Genomic DNA, 16,690 nt, shown 5'->3' on the forward strand with positions numbered 1-16,690 from the left:
CTTTATCTACATCAAGATTCCCTAGCTTTAATATGAATTGGAATCTCCTGGGAGTTTTAACACACACACACACACACACACACACTCACTCACTCACTCACTCACTCACACAGGAAAAATAGCCCACCAAAGATTGTGATTCAGTAGATCTGGTATAGTGGTAGAGGCCAGGGATCTGAATTTGTAACAGGTTCCTCAGGTTTTCTGATACCAGAGAGTGTGGATTTTTCATTTAGGAGAAATAGTGATATAACAATACTAAATACTATAACACTGAATGAGCATTGGCCAATCAATGAAGAAAAAACCATTTGGGTAATGATTATAAGAAGCTACGTTTGAGACTTACATCCAAATACAAAAGGTTTTGCAGCCATCCCCTTGAGCCTTCCCGCTACGTGCAGAATGACAAGCTTTGTGCTAGCTCTTTTAATATAACCAATGATTCTATCGGTTCTGTTAGTCGGGCCAAAAAAATAGAGATTTATCTATGGTTTCAAGTTTTTTTATATTAGTTTCAGGCACATGGTTATACTTTTGTATAATTCATATAATTTATGAAGTGATCTGTGTGATTGGCACCTGTCTGGCTCTACACACAACTATTACAATAATATTGACTTATATTCCCTATGCTATAATCTAAATTCCCGTTATTTGTTGAATTGAAACTAAGAAGTAGCATTGGGGGAACGAATGCTAAGAAAATAAAGTCCAATTTATTTAGCTCATTTTCTTAATTTACCTATATAATCTTCAATTAGACTATTTGATATTTGTCCCAACGGCACAAGTAATGCAAGCATCACAGCCCCCAGCAGAGTCTGAAAACCGCCTTGTTGGGAATAGGGTAACTTCCTAAGAAACAATGTAAATGAAGCCCTTTGGGAACAGCAGCCTTGAAACCTGATGATCAAAAAGCAGAAGTCCTAAAACAAAACAGAGATCCTAAAACAGGCCCTATTTCTAACACAGTTTCAACTGGGGATTCATTTAAATGACAAAGGTCAGGGCCTATATTTACAGAGCCTCTTAATTTACTTAAAATTAGACTTCAAGGTTCAATAATTTTCCTGCAATTATTTAATAAAGTAAGCCTTGCTTTGGAATGTGGAATTTGATTTGAGACGTTATGGTGAACAATTTAAGATGTTTATTAGTCAGTGTAGCTTCAGTGATGGCAGTATGCCACTACAAACGAGCTGATACTGTTGTAAAAAGGAACTGAAAAGCTTGCTTTCTTGACTGAATTGAAAGGGTTTGGGATAATGGTAACACATTCTCCAGTCAAAAAGCTTTGCATGTGGCATGTTTCATGGCTGTTAAAGAAGGGGAAGAAATAATTGGAGGTGAGGTACAAATGGACAAGGAGAGAAACACTTGATGTTCAAAATGGAAATTGGTGTTCACTGCTTTCTTGAGCTAAAAGTAACTGAATGTGAAATTTAACAGTGGAACTGCTTCATCCGGGATTAGCAAAATCTCAAACCAGAGAGATTACAAACGTTACCAAATCACAGCACCATTTTTAGGGTCTCCTGGCAAGGGCTAGGGTTTGGGTTGAAGTCTAGAGCATCCCCTAGTTGGGAAGGCACACCAGACTGATTGCCCTCTGGAGAAATGGCAAGCTGCCTTCCCTCCATTTCAGGGACTTGACTTTTGAGACCTGAATGCCTAAGAGCCCATCTTTTGAGAGTGCTCACCCTGTTCTGGGTGCCAGAGAGGCCAAATAGGTGGGTGCTTGTCTGTTTCTAGGGCCTCCACTGCACAGGACACAGCTCTGTCCACTCCGAGGGAAACCATGCAATGCTTTCTTTCCTGACTGCCTGGTTGCAAATGGCAGGGGAACGAAGTTATTTAGAGAATAGCTGAGTTTTTCTGCACCCCAGCTTGTATTTGGGCCAGGCTCAGAATCATCAGGCCTCTTGCAGTGGCACCCCTTTTGGGTTCTCTGGGGCTCAGTCTGCCTTCCTCCTTGGAGAAGTAGTGCCCTGCTGCTTCTGATTATCTGATGAGTGGACAGCCTTTGCCGGCCACTCCATGTGCCGGTGCTAGGCAGGGAAAAACAGGGGTCATGGTCCTTATTCACCAGGTTCTCTCTTTTTCTCCCACTCACATACAAAGCTTTACAAATGGGAAGCCATTAGTTATCACCAGGCATTTAGGAAGGATTGTGCTGGCTTTGGATTCGGGTTTGGGCGCATGGCCTCATCTTCCCCTGGTCTTTCCTTCAGTCAGTCAGCAGGCATTTCCTGAACACCTGCCTGCTCGGGGCTGGCACTGCAAAATGAAAAATGGGCAGAGATCTACCGAAGGCACCATGGAGGGCAAAAAGGCTCCCAAACACTATTGAGATTTCAGAAAGGGCATCAGAATTAAATCTTAAAAGAGTGCAAACTAGTTAAATGGAGAAAGGGCAAGAGAGGATATTCCAAGCAGATAGAACAGCAAAGGCAAAAGCACGGCAGAAAAGGGCACAGTGTGACTTGGGAGCTAATAGAGCTTAGTGCCCGAGGAGGTGCTGTGTGGAGAACATGCGAGAAGACGAGTGGCGGGAACGCCCGAGGCCTGCGACAAGGAGGCGCGAGAGCTAGGCTGCAATTCTCCCACCTCTCAACCCGCTTTTCATCTGTAATAAGTAGATTATTTCTAACAGCAATTCCGTAAACAGCATTTTATGATGTGCATGACCATGTTTTCCAAGCCAAGGTAAGAGCTAGCAAGCCACCAGAACAGCCCGTTCATGAAGCCATCAGACTAGGATCAGGAGGGACATGCTATCAGAAGTTGGGACCATCTGGATTAGATATGTGTTTTTCTCAAAATGACGTCACTGACCATTGAGCGTGTGCGCCAGAATGTATGTCACAGAATGACCAAAAAAAAAAGAAGAATCTGAGATATCCCAAATTAAATTACAGCAGGCCACGGGGTGAAAGGAAGAGATGTAAGAGGTTAATCTGTTAACAACTGCAGGGCAAAACCAACAAAAGACTGCTTACATGCCTGAGTGTATGTTGGAACTCTGATTTAACTTCCAGGTGGTTCTTTCTCAGATTACCAAAGAGCCAAGTAGCCAATCACCAGGTGCCACAAAGCACCAGGCACCACAAACCACAGATCACCAGGCCACAGATCACTGGTGCCATAGATCACCAGGCACCTCCAATATTGCTACACAAGACCTTTCCAGACTGTTGACCTCAACTAGCCCTAAAGAACAAACGTTTCTTACTTTTGGACTCTACCTATCCTACAACCAGCCCCGCTTCGGCTTCTCCCACCCACTTTATCTATAACCAACGTTAATTCTTTCAAAACAACTTACATCTTTCATCCTCAAATTTGACATATAAAGGATCCCGTTGACTCCGGGACATGTTGTCGTCTTTGCCCGGCCCTGCTGCTGGCGGTTCAGGTTGCGTGCCCCAAGACCCGGCTCCTTTTCTGACTGGCATATGGCTTGATAAACCCTTTCTTTTAGAAAAGCTTTCAGCTGTGAACGGGTTTTTTTTTGTTGTTGTTTAACAGGAAAGATGCTAGTTTAGGGTAAAACTAAAACACATGCTGAAGGTAATGAAACAACAGGCATTGCCAACCTGCAAATCACCTGGCTGAGGCCTGGGGTTGTCGTCTCTGAGGATCCTGCTGGGAGAGAGGCGAGTGGAGACAGCACCTATCCCCTCTGACTCTCTTCTCCACACCCCTGGCTGGGGCTGCTCTGCCAGAACAGCGTGGAGATCTGGCAGTCCCATCCCTCAAGCGGTAGCAAGGAATGGAAATAGGGAGGGACTGCCCTGTGTTCTCATCCCCTAGGAAAGTACTGAACTTGAAAAGTTGGGGAGGTAGGGGAGGGCATCTTAATTCATCAAACAGTCCAAGGGCTGCTCAGTGGACAGTGGATTGGACTTGACCTCTGTGGCATCAGGGCACGGGGAGGACCTATGAATAAAAACACCAAGTTTCAAGGAGACAATTATAGTTGAATTTAAGGAAGACCTTTTTTTTTAAACACAGATGGATTAGCAATGGGTTGCTTTCAGAATGCCAGGCTCTCTGTCACTAGAATCCAGAGGCTGTCTAGAGAAGGTGGTCAGGCATGAGCTTTCACACCTCGAACCCCACCCCACCCCAAACCCTGAGGAACGAGGATTGATGGTGCAGGCCGGTGCCAGTCCCATACCCTTTCTTGACTAGAAGGAAATGCTCCTGGAGGGAAGAGGACCTTGATTCCTGATGCCTCTACTTCTCCCCCTTTGACATGAGCCCATTTGTGAGTCTTATGTTGGACTGAGGCAGTGGTCAGGTCCCCATCAGACCTCCTGGCCAAGCTTCGTGGGCTGCCTTCAGCAAGCTAACGGGCACAACTATTAAGGCTGGAGTGTGAGTGCAAGGCTTTGTATACCAAGCACCTGTCACCAGAAGCAGGCAGTCACCCAGAACCCCAAAATAGCAGTTTGGAACACCCTCCAGGAAAGGGTTATTTTGCTGAGTCACTTTCCCCCTTGGCTTCTCCTGCAAATCCTGGCTGCTCTACCGAGCTTCATGAGGATCACAAAATTCAATCCTTAGCAATAAAAAGTTCCTTTTTTACAAAAGGGGGTGGGAGGCAGGAAGGATGTCCTCTTGAGCTACCTCCAGGCTCTTGGGTTACTAGTTCTCAGGTGTACAGATGTCCACCAGGGAACCTAGAATGCTGGGAAGGTGGGTGTTTCTCAGGCCCAGGCAGGTGGCTGTTCCAGGATCACATGAGCTGCTTCCCGGGTGAGCACTAGCTGTTTACAACCAGCCCCTACCCCAGCCCTGCCTGGGCAGCTGCAGGTGGCCAGTCCTTGCCCTGATCCCAGGCTCCAGTTGTCCTGGTTGGGAGTAGAGAGGCACATGAGAGCTTGTAAACAACGGGGTTTTACCGGCTCAGATTCTAGGAATTGAGAGTAAATAAATTCTTCTGGCCTCCTGCCTCTCATCAGTCTGCCTGCTGTCAGAATCTCTATTTCTAAAACCCCTGCTTCCCCATCCTCTGACGCCTTCATTAGCTCCCCATTTTGCCCACCTCACGCCCAGGCTCACTTTGCAACCACCCTGCTAATGGGCCCAGCAGGAGCTCTCATCCTCATTTAACAAGTGAGGAAACTGAGGCCCAGAAAGGCCCAGAATACAGTCGCCAGTTCTACACTGTTACCCCAAAGCCCACGCCATTCCCCTTCCAGTCACTGTCTCCTTCATGGCGTGTTCATGGATGAATTCTCTGGACCTGAATGGCCACATGTGGCTAATGTTGGCTGAGGGCGGAAGGAAAATAAGGAGATCACCCACTGACCACAAACCCCTAGACCCGGGGCAAGCCTGCGCTAGGATTGCTATCACCCAGAACTCAGAGCCCCGCAGCCCCGCCAGTGAGGCCTCATCCCCAAGTCCGGAGGACGGTGCCTCACCTTCCTTGCAGCAGCTTCAGGCTTAGCCCTGTCACCGTCCCAACCAGACCTGGCATCTCATGCCATGATCCCACCCAAGGCTACTGTTATGTGCCCACTGCATCCCCCCCCACACACACACCTAGTAAAGATGAATCAACAGCTGATGGCATTCTGATTGGGTGAAGGCCCCAAGATGAGTGGATAAAACTTCTTCTTTCTCTCCCTCTGCGTGAGTCCGGTCTGGAGGCTCACCTAGCCCCCCTCTACCAGCCAGCTCCACCTCACCCAGCTGGCCTTAAGTTAAAGGGTTCAGCAGGTTCTCACTTGACCCTCACTGACCACGTCCTCTGACCATGGACCCTCCCCCAAGACCTGGACTTCAGAGATCTCAGTATCCCCAACTACCTTCTCCCATTGTGCAGATGGGAAAACTGAGACACAGCAAGTCAGTGGCAGAGAGAATACTTGAACCCCAGTCTCCTTATTCCTGGGTCAGCCATACTTCCCTACAGCCTTGGAGGGAGGTGTTTGAGTTTAAGTTGGGGACCTCGGGGAGTCACGGGTGCTCCAGGAAAGGCAGAAGCCCAATGTGAACCGTTTCCTTTTAACTGTTTTACAATGGATTCTCTTTGCTTAACATTATGTTTGTTGCAACAAACATAAAATTTGTTTATTAAATGTAGCAGCGATTTTTTTCTCCTGTATAGTATTCTTTAAAAAAAAAAAAACATTGTGGCAAAAAAACACAAAACATAAAATTTACCCTCCTCAAAACTTGCAAGTTTCCCGCAGGATATTGTCACTGACAAGCACACTGCTGTGCACCAGATCCCCAGAACCCTGCATCCCGCCTCTCGCACCCACTGAATAACTGGAATCTCGTCTGCCTTTAGCCCCTGCCAATCACCACTCTACTGCCTGTTTCTACAAGTTTAAATACTTTAGATACCTCATATACGTGAAATTGTGCAGCATGTGTCCTTTTGTGACTGGCTTATTTCACTTAGCGTAATGTGCTCAAGTTTCATTTGTGTTGCAGCATGTGCCAGAATTTCCTTCCTTTTCAAGACTGAGTGATATTCCATTGAACAGATCTACCGCATTTTCTATATCCGTTCATCTATCATTGGACCCTTGGGTTGTTTCCACCTCTCGGCATAGTGAATAGTGCTGCAATCAATGTGAACTCTTTAGATGCTGATCCGAGTTGGCAAATAAGCGGACATTTGGCCTCAAATAGTTCTAGGGAGCAGGATCCCTTCCAGGACACCTCGGGGTTCTATTCAGCCTTCAGTTTGGATGAGAGATGCAACGTGGGCCGTGGCGCAGTGAGACAGGGCAGGACGGGTTCTGTCTGTCTGGGCCACTGGCTGCAGCCACCTTTTCTTCGTCTCACACTCCGGGAGTGAGCGTTTTGGGGATGTAAGGACAGTCTTGGATCTGCTCCAGTTTGTATACAATGGTTAATCACTCACCAACCTTTTGCCTAGGTCACAGTGTAGTAGAGGACACGAGGCCACCCACAGGAATTGCCAGGTAAAATACAGGATGTGCTAAATTAAAGCATTATTTGTTGTTTGTTTGAAATTCCAATTTCACTGGGCGTGCTGTGTTTTTATTTGCTAAAGCTGGCAACCCTACCACCTAACCTGCTGAAGGTCTCCCTCGCGAGCAGCACCAGGGCTTCGGCGTCCCGACCCCAGGTTCCCTCAGGATGGATGGCATGGATGCCACTGAACGCCAGGCTGGGAGCACTGGGTACCGAGCTCTGCTGCACTGAGCTTGCCCTTTAAGTCACCTGCTTGGCTGAGCCCTCATTCTTTCCTCTTCCCCTTTGACTCTTGGCAGCAAGCCTGCCTGAATCCCACAAGGCTGTCTTGAGAGTCATATTTTATGATCTTTTTTTTTTTTTTTAAGTCAGGCAACACCAAAATGGTGATCATGAAGGCTTGTGTGCCTCTGCCTGAGCTTGTCACCAGGGGAACGAAGAGTGGGTGGCTGGGGCTGACACACGCCGGACAGCAGAAGGCTTGGTCCTCACGATGCAAAGGAGCCGGCCCGCGTGCACGCCCTCAGGAGCTGGCTCAGGTGAGGTGGCAGTGTGGGGAAGACAGCTGTGAAGGCGGGGGTAGCTGTAAGACCACTTCAAGCAACCCGTACTTCCTGGAGTGGATGGACAGTGACTCTGAGTCCTGAAACTCCAAACAAAAGGAGCCTTTGCTGCCTCCTCTGGCAGCTGTGGGCACAGACAGGTGTAACATGAGGAGCTGGGACCCGCTCAAGGCACACGGACGGCTCCCTCTCCACCTACTGCTGATTTGCTTTTTTTGGCAGTTACAAGGCAGGGCCTGGGTTTCCTTAGCCTACACACTCCACCCAAGGCGGGCACCCAGCAGGCCTCAGCCAAGGTCTTATTCTTCCAAGAGGCCTCTTGTCCCTGAACTGCCTCCTTGTTCCTGAAGCTGACAGAGAAGGTCCTTCTCTGCACTGGGAGGCGCTGGCGTGTAGGGAACTCCGAGGCTGGGGAAATGCAGGGCTAGCCTCAGGACTGGGCACTGGAGGCATCCAGGCCGGGGCCTGGCAGCGGGCAGTAGATGGCGCCCCAGACCCAAACTTGCTGGAGTTTAGCAAGAACAAGGGAAGTTCAGGGCGGCCGGTGACCTCCTGCCCCCTGACCTTACACTCTCTTGCACAGGCGGCCGGAGACCTCCTGCCCCCTGACCTTACACTCTCTTGCACAGGCTCAGTGAGTGATCATACATTGCTTTGGGATTATCTGATTAAAATCTGCCTCGCACACTGGCCTAGTCTCTCCATAGGGCATGTGGTCGGCCACGCCAGTGGCCTCGGGGCCCAGCAGCAGTGCTCAGGGAGCATTGGGTCAATACAGGCTTCACTCCTGGGAGATGCTGGCAGGGCACTGGCTGGGCCTCCATGGGGCAGCTGTGACTAGGTCAGTCCACACGGGTCTTCATTGTTTGGCAGCTCTAGGGCAGGGTCCTGGTGATACGCACAGCATTCAGCCCAGCACACAGGCAGGAGGCGCGTGGTCAACAGATTCGTTGCCTGAATGGTGTTGGTTCTACACAGAAACCCTTCCTCAGTGACACCCGCACCCCAGGTCATCCCAGGCCTCCATAACGACTCTCACTTCCTTTGGTGACTGTGTCCCCACTGGACTGTGAGCTGCCCTGGGCAGGGACAGTGACTACATTCTCCACACCTTCCAGAGCCTGGTGTGGAGTCACCAGGAGACGAGAAAAAAACTTGGGGAAAATTCTTCCCTGGTACAGGGACAGGCGCCTGGGCTTCCTCCCAAACTTTCCCACTGTCCCAGGCAGGGGGCTCACGGGGCGCAAGAGCCCCGCCATCCTGTCACGCAACACTTAACCAGAGGGGTGGCTTTGGGTAATTCCAAGGGAGCCACAATGAGGAGCAAATGGAATTGGGCTTTGAGCACAGCCCCCGGTGTGTACTGAGCACTCACTACGTGCCATCGCCACCATCAGGACTCCTTGGGCGGTAGCAGCAGGGCGCTTGGGACACCCAGGGAACCCTCACTGTCTCACTGAGCCCATAGTGCTCCCAGACCCCCGGCCCCACTCAATGCAACGAAGCCTCACACCAGCCAGCACAGAAAACATTGCTTTATTAACTGCGTTTGCCAACACACGAGGAGTGCAAAGGGCTCCTTGCGACACAGGCCCTGGTGGGGGCCAGGTCTGGAAACCCTCATGAGTGAGCAGGACAGGATGGGACTGGGAGCTACGCAGCAGTGGCAACATAGAGTCATGCAGGGCACAGCGGGCGCTGGCCGCACCAGGGCGGCCGTACATTCTATTGCTCATCAAGGGTAGCGAACACGGACGATGTACAAAAAGGAGAAATAGGTCTTTGCGTTAATGAAAAATACATTTTTTCTCTACAAAGGAATCTTTTCTAATACAAGAAAATAAATATTGCAACATAAGCCAAAAATAATTTAAAATTGCTCTTTTCAATATATTTTCAATATTCTCTTGTATATTAACAAATGGCACATCACTTTCTTTGAAACAAAGACAGAAGGTGTCTCCTCCTGTGACATTCATATCATCCCCCCACCCCGAACCGACGTGGAGCACAGAGTGTTGTGTGTCTGAGGGACAAGGTGGCAGGAAGTGCCTTAAAGAACAACCAAAAGTCCCAGACTCCAGCCCTGGCTCTTTGGCCAATGTGGCCAGCTGGGCCAGGGGCATGGGAAGTGGCCTCCCCAAGGGCCTTGCTACAGGCATCCAGACCATTCTACAGAGCTTCGGGCATGGGCAAAGCTGGCCACATCTGGCAGTGAGCAAGGGAACACCAAGCCCAGCTGCTGCCAATGTCGATTAGTTGGGTAGTTGACTCTAAAAATTGTCCCAGCAAGTCCCATGGTGTGCCCACCACAACACACACATGCACATGGACACACGAGGCACGCCCTGGTCCGCACTCACACACCCACAGTCCAACACCCATGTCTGGAAACCTGGGTGGCTTCTCCAAGGAAACCGAGACCCTTGCATTGCAAATGCTCACACTGTCACCAAGTCTGAGCTCATTTAATAAAATAAACCCTTCTACCTTTCTTCTCATTTGTTGTAAAATACATTTATGATCCACAAAAATACTTTCCTTGCACATAATCCTTTCTCATTGTGACGACGGGGAAGGAGGCGATGGGCAGCCAGGATTGGGATAATGAGAATGACAGCCAGAATGAACTACAGAGCCGTTTCTCCTTCTGAGGGCCACTTAGCGTGGGCAGGTGTGGTCAAGTGCTAGATCCCTTAGCCTCTGGCCTGGAAAAGGTCTTCTGCTTTCTTCCCTGCTTCCCGCCTTAACCTCAGGGGCGGCAAAGCTGTCAACATGGACAGCAGCCCAGAAAGAGTGAAGGGGCTGTGGCTGACGGCATGAAGGAGAGCAGTGTGGTCCAGCACCCTGTCCTCGCAGCCCGGTGGACAGCTGCCTGGTGAGGACCGTTCTAGGGCCTGGCCTGGAATTGAAGGGGCCCCCACCAGCCAGCCCAACAGATACCTGGGCTCGGTGTTAGACATGGCCCCAGGGACAGTCCAGCGCAGAGCAAGATCCAACTGAGGTCAGAATCCAGAGGCCGACCGAGCACTGAAGAGCACAGGCTACCCCACCCGGCCAGACCCCCTGCACTCCCCGCCCCCACCGCCAGCCAGGTAGCCCAGACTGTGCCTCGGGATGGAGGAAGGGGTCAGGGGGCAAGTGCTGAGCCTACTGGACCTGGACCATCCTGGCACCCCCCACTCTGACCCCCTGGGCAGAGTTTGGTTGTTCTTTAAGCTCATCCCTTTGCTTCCCACGAGGTGAGCCTGGGCAGTCCAGTACAGACGAGGCTGTGACCCAAAGCAAGGGGAAGGGGGTCCGTTAACGGCAGTGAACAGAGAATGGGGTTGGGACACCGATGCCGACGCTGCACTGACCACTACCACCAAGGCGGCAGGCACACTAACCTCTACACGGCAGCTTGACGGCCCGACACGCACAACCCTTGAAGCCTGCTCCAAGTCCACTCCAACGGGACATACCTGTCCAATCCTCTGAACTCAGTCATTATCTTTGTTTCCTGTTTTGCTAAAATTCACATGAAACTAAATGTCGGTGACAACACCACTGTCGTACCTCGATAGTTTGGAGTCGGGGTGGGTGGTCACGCTGCAACCCATCCCGCTGACTTGCGCTTTGTATATTTGAGTGGGGGGCGGGGGAGGGAACCACATGGTCAAGGCTCTGGCCATGCTGGTTTTGCCACCAGTGCTCCTCCTCCCGTGAGTCCGAGTTTGGGGAAGCTCACAGTGGGCCCAGCCCAGGATCTGAAACCCAACCCCCGGTTCCCAGTTCTCATGGCCGAGCAGCAGAACAGCATCTTCTTCCAAGAGCTTGGGCTCGTCTCCTTGGCTGTGTGCGACGAACGTATTTCTGTACTTTGTTGCTAAAGAGCTCCGTTAAAAAAAAAGTCCAAGCGACAAGTTGTCAGGTCCAGGCTGTGCTGTATTATGGTCAAAATATTCTTTGGCATCCACAGAATGATTCGACTGATTCACTGGACTTTTGCAAGGTTCTTGTTGGAGAAGTTCTGGCTTTACCAGTGGCAGAAGTGACCCAGGAGTAATTCACAAAAGAAAAAAAAAACAGACATTTTCACTGAATTCCTTTTTTGTTTGTTCCCTGAGCTATCACCCTGGGGCCACTCCACTAAAACTCTTCAGAGCGACTACCTGGGAGTAGAGGGTAGGGTAGGGAAGGTGGGTGGGGTGGAGGGTACACTAAGAAAGGGGGGGGTTAAGGCTCAGAGGGGGAGGAACCAGGAGCCTCCAGCAAGACTTGAGAACAGCCACAGCAGCCAGCACGGCTGCCTGGGCCCCGGGATCCCACTTCTGGTTGGAAATAGGCGTTTCCAACAGGAAACCAAAAAGCAGCTCATCTCTTAGCAGTACTGGGAAACTTGACAAGGCAAATGGTCTGGTCCGGTCGGCTGTCTGGGAGTGAAAGACCAGACTTCCGTCGAGACTGGCCCCGAAGGAAGGAAGTTGGAGCCCCAGAGTGATTCTCTGCAGCGGGTGAGTCCGAGCCCCACGCCCCCGTCTGGGCACTGGCCCTCCCTGGCAGCCCTCCACCAGCACTGGCGGCTGGCCGCTTGGGAGTCCCCTGAGTAAGTGGCACAGCTCAGGAAGGATGCTGGGAACCCCTTCCCAGAGCTGCAGGGCTGGGCGCTGGCAGGGGCAGAGCAGCAAAGGGGTGGAGGGTCACAGGGTGGGCGGGCAGGCCTCAGATGTGGGTTGATCGGGAACAGCTGCGGTTCCCCTGGAACCAGCAGGGCCCTCTGCGCCCCCTCAGTGCTTTCTCGTATAAGCTCTTTGTGCTTGTGACAGTGAGTAGACTCTGGCTGGGTATCACTTATTATACTTCCTTGGGGATCAGTGGAGTGCAGCAGGACCCCCCCCCCCAAAAAAAAAATGGACTCCAGTGGGGTTTGGGGGCAAGGCGGAGCAGACCCTGGGCTGGCCCATCTGCCATGAAATAATGCCCAATGACAGTCTGTGACACCCAGTGACAGCAGGCTGGCGTCCTGAGCTCTTCCTCACCTGGCCTGCATCTAGCCAGAGCCCAGCAACACAGCGTGAGCCAGGCAGAGATGCAGCAGCAGGGGTGCCGCACAGGACCTGGCCCCGTCCTTGCGGCCAGAGCCGTGGAAGGGATCCTACTGTCCTAGGCCAGCACAGAGGAAAGACAACAGTGTGGAATTCGAAACTCTCTCTATATTAAAAATAAAACCACAGTAGAGTGGCAGCCTTAAGGGTCTGGGACACTCAGCAAAGATTGGAAATGGCAGTTGTGACTGGGCTGAGGCCTCGTGGGGGGACCAGGGCAGGGCCTGGGACAGGGTAGGGGTGACTTAGGAGGCTAAAACCCCCATGCGGACCACCTCCTCAGCCCCTGCTTCCCGGGGGCCCCTCTGTACCCCGCTGTCCTTGGTTTCCATGTCTGAGTCGCTCATCTCCCCATCAGAGAAGTAGCCATCAGTCTCAGTGTCAAAGTGTAGGCTGACCTTTGGCCTCTCGGCCACAGCAGAAGGCGGTCCTGTCCCGACATCAGGCCTGGCACCCGACGATCTCCGGGTTCCCTTGCTCTCACGGGGCGGCCGCAGCCGGCCTGAGGGCTTGGGGCTCGCCGTAGGGCCAGGCACTTGGACATTCGAGTCAGCAGCCATTGGGGCTGCCTCGTCAGGGGTGTCGGGAGCCAGAGGTGGGGGGCTCTTGGGGCCTGCTGGGACGGGACAGTCTCCAGCTGTAGGACTGGACGGCAGGTGAGAAGGTGTTCGCCGTGGTGGTTTCCTGGCAGGTGGCCCTTGAGCCCCCTTGCCACCGCCTGCATCCTGGCCCCAGGGCTTCTTGGGGGGTTTGTCTGGAGTCGTCCGTGACCCGGGCCCGTCCTGTGGTGGTTTCTTCTTGGCAGGCAGGCGGGTACGGCCACGAGCCTTCCTGGCAGGGTCACCGGGTCGCAGTGAGGGGTCCCGCATGAAGCTTAGCAGCGTCTCCTCATCTTGTAGCAGCTCCTCCGACAGCAGCCCCGGAGCAGGGTCCTCTGGGTGCCCATTGTTTAGCGACCACTCGGTCATGGCCATGTTCTCTGCTGTGATCTGCACTGACTGCGCCAGCCAGCTGTTGAAGAAGGTGCCGTCAATGGGGAATGAGGTGGACAGGCCTGGTAGAGAGAAGAGGCAGGTGAGATGCCAGCAGGTGTGTGTCCCGATCTCTTTCAGGAAGCCCTCTCTAGCCCTCCCCAGCACACCAGTGTGTACCTTCCTTCCTGCAGGCTCCCTTTTCAAAAATTATTATGAATTTCAAGGTGGCAACAGTACAGCATGAAACCAAGCGAGAGCCTGTAGACTGCGCACGTGGTGCACACCCACCAGGTTGGCCTTGCCCACCACTCCCATCCTGGTGGTGCAGGGGATGGAGGCATGCAGGAAAACACCCTCTGACCACCAGGGGGCGCTGGGTTTCTATGAGCACCGCCTCCCAGAGCTTCCAAAGCAAGGAACTTGGCATGAACAGGGTGACAAGGTACATCTGGGTAGAAAGAAGGTCCCTCTTGGATGTCAGGACCGGCCCTAGTTATAGGCCTTCCCTCCTTTACTGAGGTCTTGAGAGGGGGCAGTTGGTGAGACTGGGCCTCCCATTAGACATTCAAGTTGTCTCTTTCCTGAGACTGGGGGAAATAAAGATGTCCTGGGTCTTCTGTGCTAGACATGAGGTTGGGAAGGGGACTCTACCATGACCCCTGAGAAGTGTTCTAGGGGAAGTGTGTGACATCCTGGGAGATAAAGCCCACAACTACGATCCCCTCAAGGGTTTCTCGGCTTGATGGGGCAGCAGAAAGGAGGTCTGCAACAGTGAAGATGGGCTGGGCCAATGTCTGTGGCCACTCTTTTGGGTCCCTCTGCGGCCATTCCTTTGGGTGGCTCCAGGAAAGTTCACTGGTACTGAAGTGACAGTCCATTTTAGAAGATTACAGCAGCGTGGGACAAGAATGGAGATTCTGGCAGACACCGTCCATCATGGAGCTGGGCTCTCAGAAGGGCCCCAATGGCCTGGAGGTCCCTGGGGAGGCTCCAGGCAAATCTAGCATCCAGGACCCTGGCCAGCAGAATGAGCAGGCAGTTCCTGAGCGCCTGGGCCCAGACTCCAGGTCTACAAAGTGAGAATTTCTCAGGATGACCGATGGGGTCTGAGAACCTAGCCTCCTTTAATGGCTGGAAGGTGGGAACATCCGGGCAAGGAAGGGCCTGGCTACCCCTCCTGGGCTTCCCACTGCGCAGCGGGGGCGCGCGTGGTCCCTGCCGGCCTCACGTGGAGGGGCCGCAAGTGGAGCAGTGGTGCCGGCCCAGCCGGCCTGCACGGCCGCTTACTCACCCAGCTGCCCCAGGACGGAGTCGGGCCCCGCCTTCATTTTCTCTTTCTTCTCAGGGCTGCTTTTCGGGCCCTCCCGGCCCTTCTTTTTTGAGTCACTCTTCTTGCCCTTGGCTCTCCTCCCAGACCGCTCTGTGTCAGGGAACAGAGAACAGGAGGGAGGTGGTTACCCCGAACAGCCTCAGCCAGACCCAAGATCACTAATGTCACCTCAGGAATCCTCCCTTGCCTGGCGCCTCACCATCCCGGTCACCTCGCCCTGCCTTAGTGCCCCAGGCTCAGAGCTGGGAGAGCTGGGACTCTGGTGAGTCAGGGGACAGCCAGTGTGGGAGGGTGAGGGGTAACTGCCCACCGATGCCCTTGCCGGGCTTGAGGAGGACATGGGTCATGAAGAGGGTAGAAGGCTGGCTAGAGGTGAGTGGACAGGGCAGGGACTCGAATGCCTGGCCAAGGAGGTGGACTTGGAGGAGGACAGAGCACTCCCTAGGGAGTCAAGAGGCTTTGGTTCCAGTCCTCACTCTGGTCGGCACCCCTGAGCAAGTCTCCTGCCTTGGCCTCCTAGGCTGCTCTTGAGGTGAGACAGTAGATGGAGACCTGGGTGCACACCTGGCTTTCCTATCCCTTCAGCCCGCAACTATGCAGATCTAGGGAGCCACAGACAACACTGGAGCAGGGGTGAGGGGTGCAGGGGGTGGGATGGGACGTGGACGAGAGGCCCAGCTGCCAGAAATCTTTTCCCAGCTTCTTAGCTAGAGGCCGGATGGCTTCCTCTCTTCCTGAAAGAGAGGGTTGAGGGGCGTGGCCCCAGCTCTGGAACGTTCTCAGCTCTGCTGTTGATTCCCAATGCAGCCTCAGGCCGGGCCTCAGTCTCCTCATCCGTAACATGGGGTCAGCACCCGGATACCCTCCTCTGTCTTCAGTACAGTCTGAGCTCCTTCCGAAGGCAATGAGCCCTTGCGTGGCTGACTCTGGCAACCCCTTGGCCTCACTTTAGACATCTTCCTCCTGCCCCGGCTGCAGCTTTGCCAGTCTCCTTCCAGTTTCTCCAGCAAGACAAACTCTGGCCTCTAGGTCTCCAAAATTGCTCTTTCCTTGTCCTGTCCTTCACTCGGTTCAGTTCATAGCCTAAATATTACTGCCACTGGGAATCGTCTCCAGCCCTCTGGCCAGACAGGCCATGGCAATGTGTTTAAAGCCCACGTCCCCCCAGGGGTCAAGCGCACACCACTAAGGGAGTCAACTTCAGGCAGTGGCAAACCAGTCTTCTCTCCAAGTGTCCTACCCTGAACAAAAAACTGCCTGTTGCTGCCACCCAGGTCTAGGAACTGCAAATGTCCCCAGACTGAATGCAGAAATGCAAACCCACCCACCAGGCTCCTGACCATGTTTCTAGAATCCTGTGCCTGAGGGCGCTGCATGCCTTGCCACTCGGCTGTCTCGATGTTGCTCCAGGATCGCCGCCCTGTGAAGCCATCCCTGATACCTCAGACCCTGCACTGGTCCCGCTGCAGTCCCTTGGGCACCACGTTCCAGATGGCGAGGTCCACAGGGGCAAAAACCCTGTCCACTCAGTCTACAGCGGTGTGCCCCGCAGTGCCTGGCACAGGGTCTGGCATTCTGTTCATGCTCAGTTGGTGCCCACAGAATTAATTAACAGACGAGAGGGAGCCCAGAAGGCTCCAGCAGCCAGGAAGCTGCCCTAGTCTTGGGGGTGCATGGTGAGCTCTGAGTAGCTGTGACCCGCCCTAACCAGCACCTGGGCTTGGCAGTGCTGCTATTTTGGGCCAGAGCGGGTGGTGATGCCTCAGTGCA

The 16,690-nt window shown here is 52.8% G+C and overlaps 1 protein-coding gene across 6 annotated transcripts in view; it reads right to left on the reverse strand.

The window, feature by feature from the left end:
* Positions 1-9,049: 9,049 nt before the first annotated feature.
* Positions 9,050-16,690, reverse strand: part of JADE2 (jade family PHD finger 2) — a 49,148-nt gene continuing 41,507 nt past the window's right edge. For all 6 annotated transcript variants that reach the window (XM_016137665.2, XM_016137661.2, XM_016137662.2 and 3 more), the window contains exons 11-12: positions 14,882-15,010; positions 9,050-13,670 (exon numbers count right to left, since the gene is read on the reverse strand). In XM_016137665.2, the coding sequence (XP_015993151.1) occupies positions 12,862-13,670; positions 14,882-15,010 (938 nt within the window). In that variant the 3' untranslated portion in view covers positions 9,050-12,861. The remainder of the gene's footprint in view (positions 13,671-14,881; positions 15,011-16,690) is intronic.

The sequence above is a fragment of the Rousettus aegyptiacus genome, unplaced genomic scaffold (assembly GCF_014176215.1).
Source record: "Rousettus aegyptiacus isolate mRouAeg1 unplaced genomic scaffold, mRouAeg1.p scaffold_m13_p_7, whole genome shotgun sequence".
In the NCBI taxonomy this organism is placed as follows: Eukaryota; Metazoa; Chordata; class Mammalia; order Chiroptera; family Pteropodidae; genus Rousettus; species Rousettus aegyptiacus.